The 10,585-nt window shown below is 36.9% G+C and overlaps 1 protein-coding gene and 1 long non-coding RNA gene across 2 annotated transcripts in view; one reads left to right on the top strand and one right to left on the bottom strand.

Annotated features, from left to right (window-relative positions):
• Nucleotides 1–794: 794 nt before the first annotated feature.
• LOC107575005 (polypeptide N-acetylgalactosaminyltransferase 18-like) overlaps nt 795–10,585 on the bottom strand; it is a 52,399-nt gene continuing 42,608 nt past the window's right edge. The window contains exons 10-11 of the mRNA XM_016261423.1: nt 6,259–6,423; nt 795–1,124 (exon numbers count right to left, since the gene is read on the bottom strand). Of these exons, the coding sequence (XP_016116909.1) occupies nt 978–1,124; nt 6,259–6,423 (312 nt within the window). The 3' untranslated portion in view covers nt 795–977. The remainder of the gene's footprint in view (nt 1,125–6,258; nt 6,424–10,585) is intronic.
• The window catches only part of LOC107575015 (uncharacterized), a 22,958-nt gene continuing 19,609 nt past the window's right edge, over nt 7,237–10,585 (top strand). Inside the window, exon 1 of the long non-coding RNA XR_001607792.1 lies at nt 7,237–7,353. This is a non-coding gene — a long non-coding RNA (uncharacterized lncRNA). The remainder of the gene's footprint in view (nt 7,354–10,585) is intronic.

The raw sequence follows: 10,585 nt of genomic DNA on the forward strand, positions 1-10,585 counted from the left end.
GCATAAACAAAGAAACACTTCAGTGATTTAAATATAATAAGCAAACAATCTCCAGTTCTGTATTTGGGGTTCATGTTATTTCCTCTTTTTTAGGAAACAGAAATGACAGAATTTTTGTTCATTGTTAAAGCAACGTGCGTGTCTGTGTTTGAGAGATTTGAGGGATTTGGATAGCTCAGAGGTCTGTAAAGATGTGAAGTGCTGTTGACATAAAAACGATGATTAAAATGATGGTTTTGTCCCACAGGAGATGAGAAGACAGAAATGAATTCGACTGAACTGTGAATGTGGAGCTTTAATTTCTGTGAATGTCAGAACTCTCATATGAATAGAGAAACTGTATGAATAGAGTATTTCTGCTTGAACTTTCTTTCTTTTTTATACCACAGCATTTGTTATTTTTAAATTTCCATACTTTGATGAAATCCCTGTTTTAACCAGCTTTAGATGGCCTCCAAGCTGGTTAGACTTGTGTTTTGGGGCATTAAACCAGCTTGTTTCAGATGATGAGTTAAAAGTCTTTATTATTTTTTAGAAATACTATTTACATTTATAAAATATTTTTGTCCACATCAAATAATCACAATCATCATTCACAAACCTGAGAAAAAAACATTTTAAATTTGTGCTACACAGTAGCAAAACTACTAAATGCTTAAATACACAAGAGCCAATCATACAGCAGAACATTTCAAGAGACAGTTCACTGAAAAAATGAAAAAGGTGAGTAAATAATGACAGAATTTCCATTTTTGGGTGAACTATCCCTTTAAGCATCAGTGTCTTGACTAAATTAAATGTTTGACACTTGTTCCATGTGTTCTTTGAGGTCCGATACAAGACATGAAGATGTTTACAGTGTTAAATAACAAGAGAACAGCACCCTTCCCTCCAGCAGATGCCACAACAATGTGTGTAAGGGACACTGTATCTCAGTCCACACACATCCAGTGATACGTCCCATAAGATAAACATGCCTAAAGAACTTTCCCAGGCAATATGTTGGTAATTGTCCATTTTTGACTGCTGCACTGTTGAAGGGCGAGCTGATATCCATGATCCACTTCCGCAGTTTCCACCAATTCCAAACAACGTTTTGACTTCCTATTCTCAATGGAGCCTCCCTGCAAGAGACAATCCACATCAAAATGAGTGAAAAATGGCATAAAATCATTCCAGGACCAATAAAGATATTGATTTGCATGATTCTCCTCAGAAAAAGAGGTAATATGATTCATGAATCTTAAAATCCCTTTGTCCTTCTAACGCCAAATCTCAGAGTGACTCTCAGTGAGAAATCAAAACGACACTTACAAGTACACCTCAAGAAACATACTTCTTTCAGTCAGTAAATACAGTATGAAATACACCACCAAAGCCCAAAGCCTTTCAGAGCAATGTCAAAAGGAAAGTGATGGTCCTGCAGTGGTTGCTTCTGAAGAAGAGCCTCTAGGATTCACAGTCTTACATACGTGTTGAAGGAGGCTCCGGAGACAGAGGAAACATGAAAGAGGAGGCCGCGGGCGAAGTGTCGCCCTCATCTAATCATCTGTCACTGTATGAAATGCCAAATGTCTCGCTACACAGGCTAAATCATATTATTGAAGATGCACAGCTGGGATACTTGTATGACTTTTATGGCACTTTTCATGGCTGCAAAATTTGAAAACAAACTGTTATACACTGTGCTATATTACTGAATAAAATAACTTCATATGGTAGTGGCAATTTAGAACATTCTGAACAATTTAAATGGTAGAGTATACAATGCATAGTATAAGTGCATAATGTATAGTGAATCATTTGGAACTCAACTTTACAATAAAAAAAAAAGTAAAACCTGAACAAAACTCTAACCCCTTGTATTAAATTGACATCAGTGACCAAGATCACCATAGAACACTCTAGAACCTTGATGCAGTGTTTTGCACGGGCAAACAGCACACATTTTCATCAGATTATGTAAAAATATAGTTTTTCTACATCTAGTTAGTTAGATTTTCATCTAGCCATATGTTTATTAAATGCTGAGCAAGTGAGTCATACTACATGCTTCCTCTCATTACAAATTACACGAGGCACTCATGAGGCACATCCTATAATTATGTAAAACAAAGGTGCATTTCAAATAAAACAGGAAGAATTCATCATGTACAAGCCTGTCGCTTGGATATAATTATCTATACCACTGACCTTCAATTGTTCGAGCATTAGTTAAATGGTTTAACCTGTTCAGCTCACTCAAGTGATACCTGCAGTTTTCCCCTCAGACTCAATCTGTCGATTGTATTAAATAACCATTAAATTGACGACTTTAGATCTTTAGACTTTAGACTTAAGAATAATGATATTAATAATAGTAATTTCATAAATTCTTGTTTTTTCTCTTTTGAATTTTCCTTTATAGAAAACTTGAATGTGTCATTTTGAATACAGTGAGTATTCACAATACAGAATGGGCATGTAAATGACATGTAAATTAATTTGCAATCCATGCTCCTGAATTTGGGGACAAAAGCACCTCTCAGTCGATTATACCTCGTACTGGATGAATAATTATGCAAGTTACTAAACACTTAAAAAACTGAACTGGAAGACTTTGACCATGTCATTGCTGTTTCATGTTTATTAATGTTTGTTCGTGCGATGCAGGGATTCCCACATTTTTTTGTCAGTCAAACTGCTTTGACATAAAATATTTACTTGAAGTCCTCCTGAGGTTTAAAGTTAATATTTAAATGATTTAACAACACATTCACACTGACATGCAGGTAAACAAAAAGATATAGATTATATTTAAGATTTAAGATTATATTTAAAATAATTTATTCACTTTATGATTTAATTAATGATTAGTATGACTCGACATAATTTTTTGTGGTCATGTACATTATAAACAGGTATTATTAAGACCCTAGTAATTATAAAATAGTCTGGCATGCATCGTTGAACAGGTGTCACCGATAGGAACACTGCATCTGCTTCAATTATGTTTTGTTCCAAATCAGCCTCCCTAAAATAATAATATCACTGACTGCTGGTGGTGCCAAACGCCCTATAGAGCTAAATAATATATTTCAGCTGGGTACATATGTCAGGTAAGCTTAACGGCGCATTTATTCATGACCTGCCAAGCGGTATCCTGGTTACAGACTGAAAAGCAGACTGTCAACAGGCAATGTGAGTCGATAAAGACTTAATTAAAGCCATTTCTGATGCTCTCCTATGAGTCAAGAGCCAGATCACTCTTTCTCTGGCTTTGTCATCAATTATTCATCACACCTAAAAGGCCACAATGGATTTGGCCCACCTGATTCCATTTGAAATAACTTGAAGAAAAAAAGGTGGCTGCCTTTATCCCACTGAGCTTATGTGAGACATTAAACCACATCCCAAGGGTCTGTGTGAGAATTGATATCGTTCATACTCTTACACTTTTGCTGATAGCACGTTTGTTCATCTACTTTGACATCTCTCCCAAGGGGGCAGCATTACCCTTTCCTAATAACCTGTTCTGACATTTCCAGCACACTTCAGCTAAACCTTTTAGACGACACCGCCTGCTATGACATATATTAATTCACCTGCCTTTTAATAGAGATGCATATATTATGTCGGGATAAAATCAAGATGTCTGCTACAATCCAGAACGGCGCTTGAATTGAATTAAGAGAACTTTACGACACACACACACACACACACACACAACACCTCTGAATTATTAATGCTCGCTATCCAGAAAGTGTCTGCTGTCGCACAGCTGGAGGGCTAACAGATGCTGCAAACTGACAGGACATTTTAAGGGAAAGTTTTAAACTAGTTCTTTAATGATTCCAGAACTTGTTCAAAAAAGGGAACGATTTTGACATCGGCATTTATTAAAGCTGCAGTCCGTAACTTTTTTTGGTTAAAAATGATCCGAAATCAATATTTGAGCAAGTACATAACCAGCCAGTGTTCGAAACTATCGCCGTACTTTAGCCCGATTCACAATGGTTAGTTTATAATAATGTTTTCTAATTTGAGTGGTACGGGTAGGTTTTCGCGGGAAATTCGAACACGCCGCTGCGTCATTACGTCACGTCTGTAAACATAAAGAAGTTGTCCCGGCTACTAGGCTATCGCATGTGAGGATCCTGCAGGTGGCCGATCATTTATAGCCTTTTCTCACAGCAGCTGGAATAATTAAATGTATCATTTTGATGGCAGATTGTAATCCAGAAAGGATTATGTTTAAACACATGTGAATGAAATTAAATTATATTACAGTTTTAAAAGTGCTTCTGATTACAGATAGCCTGGGATTACACAAGATTTGTATTTTAAAGACAACCAGTTCAAAGGGAGCAAAATTTGCTTTTTCGGTTAAAATAATTTCTTAATATGAAATTCGAGTGGTATGACAATTAGAGATAGACTGTACAGAAATTTAAATCTACTCGCTTATACACACTATACTCATAGTCACGCAATGCTGATGTTGTTTTAACATTAACAATGAGAGAATGAAGTATAACAATAATAATAATTTGCAGTTTGATGTGATATGAGCTCATTTAGATTAAATCACCATTGGTAGCGCGATTTATTGCAATGCTTTTTTTCCTCAGTTGGTCAGAACAAACGTGGCAGACTTGTTACTTGTTCAGATGACAATATCCAGTGAAAATGCTTATTTGAGTTATATATTCCAAGACGTAGGCTAGAATCTGTGAGTGCAAAGTACAATATCCACACCGGTGCGGTGACTGCCACCACACATACTCCTCAAAACATTAGATTCATCCACGCTGGAGCCGTGCCGCCGCACAACCCACGCAAGGAAAATAATTCCGCACACAGCTGCAATTGCAGGTTTTCAAACAGAGATGGCGACAAAGAGGCAAAGCTTTAAAGCTTTTAGCTGTGCAGTAAAGGACATCTGTGTGTAATGAGGATTGTGTAGAATGTAATGGCCCACTATGGAACAGTGAAGCTCTTTATGGCCAGGGTTATAATAGCTTATCATAACTACAACTAAAACCATAAAAAAATATATTTTTATTATTTGAAATCAAATAAGAGTTAACTGAAACTATACATACATACATATATATAACATATTTCATGTAAGCTAGTTGGTAAGGCAACATTTCTCATTTCCATTTAACTTGATGAACTAAAATAACTACAACTGAAAAAAAATTATAAAAACTATAGATATATAAAAAAACAAGTTAAAATGACAAAAAAAACACAAAATTACAAAAACTTTAAAATTAAAATTAAAACACTAAATATTAAAATTACAACCGACATTTTGTTTTCCACCACTGAAAATGGGTAACATTCAACAATCTGGACATGGAGCCTCACTGAGATCTCCATATCTCTGGGACTGAAGAATGTAGGGCCTTGAAAATGTAGATTCCAAAAGAACAGTTTAAGAATTAGAATTTAAAATCATAGTGCGATCTTTAATACTTCTTGAGTTATAGGAGCACAAATTTTGGAAAGAGAATATTGCAGAATATGGCACTCAGACAGGTATGTTCAATGCAGTTGTTTTGACAGAAGGAAACGAAATACATCTCTAGTTTCAACATTATTTGTTCTTCAGACATTCCTCTTTAAAAGAAAAGTATCATATTTATGCAAAGTGACCCACATTTGGTTTTTGACCATTGAAAATGTGTACAATTGAACGATTTACTCCTGGAGCCATATTGAAATTCCAATTTCTCTACAAAAGAACCATTTAGGACCTTAAAAATGAAGATGCCAAAAGGAACGTTTGTTAAGACCCAATATCTAAAAGGGCAAAATAAAAGTTTCATGCTGCCATCTTAAGTTATTTTTAACCCCCTGTAATTTGGCACTGAATCACAGGTGAAAATTGCCATTTAGACCCCCCTATACAAAATAGTGGATTACTCAGTAAATAAGTATCCATGATATTTAATAATTTGGCTTTCCTCACTATAAATGTTTATCTTTCTTCAGAAAAAATATTAGCAAAATCCAAAAATTTGAGCCCGGGAAGTTTCTGAAATTTGTTTGATTTGACACAGAATGACCCGATTCAAAAATATTATTAAAACTATATTACTACCTACTAAAACAACACTGTTTATTACACTTCATTAAAAAAATAGACCAGACAGCAAAAACTGACCACTGCAATTACCATACCAATTTAGATGTAGGGCACCAAATAACCCAAAACCAGAATAAAAAATGTTTTGAGTACACGATAGATTGTTTCCCATGAATGTATACCTGAGTAAAGAGCCAGGAGAGTTTCATGTGTTTACTGCTGGCGTAGCTGCATTCTAGCAGTCGCGGCCGGCCGTTCACGTCCACCAAGCACTTGTTGTCGTCGTCGTCGATGGTCGGACTCAAGCCTCCGATATGCAACTGCTGAGAGCTTGTGTAGTACACATTCTAAAACAACAGAAGAGAAAAGCATGCTTAATTATATATGTATGTATATATACAGTGGGTACGGAAAGTATTCAGACCCCCTTAAATTTTCACTCTTTGTTATATTGCAGCCATTTGCTAAAATCATTTAAGTAAATTTTTTTTCCTCATTAATGTACACACAGCACCCAATATTGACAGAAAAACACAGAATTGTTGACATTTTTGCAGATTTATTAAAAAGGAAAAACTGAAATATCACATGGTCCTAAGTATTCAGACCCTTTGCTGTGACACTCATATATTTAACTCAGGTGCTGTCCATTTCTTCTGATCATCCTTGAGATGGTTCTACACCTTCATTTGAGTCCAGCTGTGTTTGATTATACTGATTGGACTTGATTAGGAAAGCCACACACCTGTCTATATAAGACCTTACAGCTCACAGTGCATGTCAGAGCAAATGAGAATCATGAGGTCAAAGGAACTGCCTGAAGAGCTCAGAGACAGAATTGTGGCAAGGCACAGATCTGGCCAAGGTTACAAAAAAATTTCTGCTGCGCTTAAGGTTCCTAAGAGCACAGTGGCCTCCATTCCTTAAATGGAAGACGTTTGGGACGTTCAGAACCCTTCCTAGAGCTGGCCGTCTGGCCAAACTGAGCTATCGGGGGGGAAGAGCCTTGGTGAGAGAGGTAAAGAAGAACCCAAAGATCACTGTGGCTGAGCTCCAGAGATGCAGTCGGGAGATGGGAGAAAGTTGTAGAAAGTCAATCATCACTGCAGCCCTCCACCAGTCGGGGCTTTATGGCAGAGTGGCCCGATGGAAGCCTCTCCTCAGTGCAAGACACATGAAAGCCCGCATGGAGTTGTGAGATGGTGAGAAATAAGATTCTCTGGTCTGATGAGCCCAAGATAGAACTTTTCGGCCTTAGTTTTCTAAGTGTCTAAGTGGTATGAGCAGGCACTGCTCATCACCTGTCCAATACAGTCCCAACAGTGAAGCATGGTGGTGGTGCTGTGGGGCTGTGGGGGTGTTTTTCAGCTGCAGGGACAGGACGACTGGTTGCAATCGAGGGAAAGATGAATGTGGCCAAGTACAGGGATATCCTGGACGAAAACCTTCTTCAGAGTGCTCAGGACCTCAGACTGGGCCGAAGGTTTATCTTCCAACAAGACAATGACCCTAAGCACACAGCTAAAATAACGAAGGAGTGGCTTCACAACAACTCTGTGACTGTTCTTGAATGGCCCAGCCAGAGCCCTGACTTAAACCCAATTGAGCATCTCTGGAGAGACCTAAAAATGGCTGTCCACGAACGTTTACCATCCAACCTGACAGAACTGGAGAGGCTCTGCAAGGAGGAATGGCAGAGGATCCCCAAGTCCAGGTGTGAAAAACTTGTTGCATCTTTCCCAAAAAGACTCATGGCTGTATTCGATCAAAAGGGTGCTTCTACTAAATACTGAGCAAAGGGTCTGAATACTTAGGACCATGTGTTATTTCAGTTTTTCTTTTTTAATAAATCTGCAAAAATGTCAACAATTCTGTGTTTTTCTGTCAATATGGGGTGCTGTGTGTACATTAATGAGGAAAAAAAATTAACTTAAATGATTTTAGCAAATGGCTGCAATATAACAAAGAGTGAAAAAATTAAGGGGGTCTGAATACTTTCCGTACCCACTGTATATATATTTATAATATGTGCATAACCTGCCTAAACATTTAGACACAAGAAATGTTTCTTGAGCAGCAAATCAGCAAATTAGAATGATTTCTGAAGGATCATGTGACCCTGAAGACTGAAGTAATGGCTGCTGAAAATCCAGTTTTGAATCACAGGAATAAATTGCATTTTACAATATATTCAAATAGAAAACAGTTATTTTAAATTGTAATAATATTAGTACTGAAGCATAGGCCTTATATATCAAGCCCACAATAACAAGAAAGTTGTAATGTCATGACGTATCTTTTGTCATTCTGATCCATTCATTTGGGCCGACTGAATGTCTGTTTGGACAGCACGTGTTATTTAGCTCTGTATTGCCCAGCCAATAAAATGAATTATTCATGTTTGATAATTGTGTCTTTCCTGTGAAATCTCTAAGACGATGTGGTTCAGAGCCAAATCCTAGTGTTGATACATAGTATTGCATCCTAATGGGCTCAAGAGGGAAGAATAACTTTTTTCTTATCGACTGACTCTCATTTGTTTATTTCATACCCACCATTCAAACTTGGGTTGAATGCCAATCGGCTACTTCTACAAAGCACTTAAAGTGTGTGTACATGGCTGGTGATGGGAAAGTACATACTTCTAAGTAAGTAGAAAGAAAGTCAGTAATGGGACATTTAACAACTGCACCTTGATACATGTTCTGTTTGTTTCTGTGTAAGTGTTAACACTTAGCTATATAAATTACTTTACTTTTAGGTGTATACATTTAAAAGATGCAGTCACAAATTTCTTTTCAATAGTGCAAGGGGTTGTGGGTAATATTAACAATATAAATACACTGATACATACTCCACTGGAAATAATATACCACCTTTAGAGAACTATTTTCACCATACAATGATTTGGTAAGTAATAATCTTAATATTGCTTACAATAAAGTACAAAAAGTATTCAGCCCTGATTTTCGTTCATCGCTTTCACTTATTTCCATTTTCATAACTATAACATTTCTGATGCTTTGTGAAATTAAAAGATCTACTTACAGAAATTATGTAAAATATTTTCTATAATAATAACAACAACAATAATTATATATTTTTTTTTATATATTTTAAAAAGCAAAGTCTCTGTTATTCAACACTTGCTTTGAATCACTAATGCACATTTCGTTGGACCACATTGGGCCACATCCTGAATCAATAGCACTCATACTTAATCCCTCGCCTTACTGAAAAACAAGCACTTTCAGAAAGAATTCATTTCATGCAATATGCCCACTTTTTTTCAGGGTCCGGATGGATTGATATTTCACTTCAAAAGCCTGAGAAATGCTAACATTAGATAACTCATGAAGCTCATCACAAAACTGCATACTTCTCTCAAATACATAGATTAAATTGGTTGTATACCGTCCAGACCGATTTTTGGCTATCCAAAATTTGTTACAATCAGTTCTGCAATATCTGATACAGAGCTAGGCATTCTCCTCTTCTCCTCAGGTCCAAATCAATTCTGATCTCAGGTATCGTTTGGGAGCTACCATGCTTTCCACTGAGACTGATTATGTGTGTCAATACATTTTTTCTCAGAATACAGCGGTACACCTGAGCCTACAGTAAAATCAAATCAAATTGTTTAACTTTGGAATGGCACCAATGCAAAACTACTCTTTTGTGAGGCACCTTGAAATGAAAATCTCTGTGAACACAAAGGCTGAACAGGCAGCGAGTGCATCTCCACGGAAACATAAAACAACTAATCATTCATTCACAATGGAAACAATGCACATCCTGCGGGATCCTTTAATGAGCACTGGATCTGTGACAGGAAGGGATGGAGGGCTAAAATGGGACAGGCAATAATACAAGAGAGAAGAAAAATAAGCACTCAACTTGCTAGGGACTCATTTAGCACTGTTTCTGCTTGAGGAAAAGTCTGCTTTTTTACTTCTTGAGAGATTTATGGCTGTTGTATGGGAACAATGTTCCTTTTGCCCAATGAATGGGAGATACGCACTGAAAGAAAGAATGAGCGTGTCTATGCTCCATTTCCAACATGCTCTGCCACGGTGTTAATACGCTTAGCTGAGGCATTGTCTGAGGGCCCATTAAAGATAAAACACATCCAGCACCACAAGTACAGAGACGGTGATATGCTCTTACTGCTCACATCCTATCAGAATGATTGAAGTCAGTTTAAGTGTGCAAACAGACATGAAATATACTGTAAATGATGCAAACATATTCTGGCTGGTAGAGAACTTAAGTGTATATCTATATTTGCACAGACAAATGTGTGTGTGTGTGTGTGTGTGTATAGTAGCTTTAACAATATATAAAATATATAATATTTAAAATACATAATATCTAAAAAATAATTATTTTTATAATTTATTTCACTTTATATATATATACATGGGCAACATTGGGGGTGGCAAGGGGGCAGTTGCCCCCCCCCCCCCCTCTCATCATCCAAGTAACCCCCAAATGCCCCCACGCCCCGGG

The sequence above is a fragment of the Sinocyclocheilus grahami genome, unplaced genomic scaffold (assembly GCF_001515645.1).
Source record: "Sinocyclocheilus grahami isolate Dianchi unplaced genomic scaffold, SAMN03320097.WGS_v1.1 scaffold31.1, whole genome shotgun sequence".
NCBI classification, from domain to species: Eukaryota; Metazoa; Chordata; class Actinopteri; order Cypriniformes; family Cyprinidae; genus Sinocyclocheilus; species Sinocyclocheilus grahami.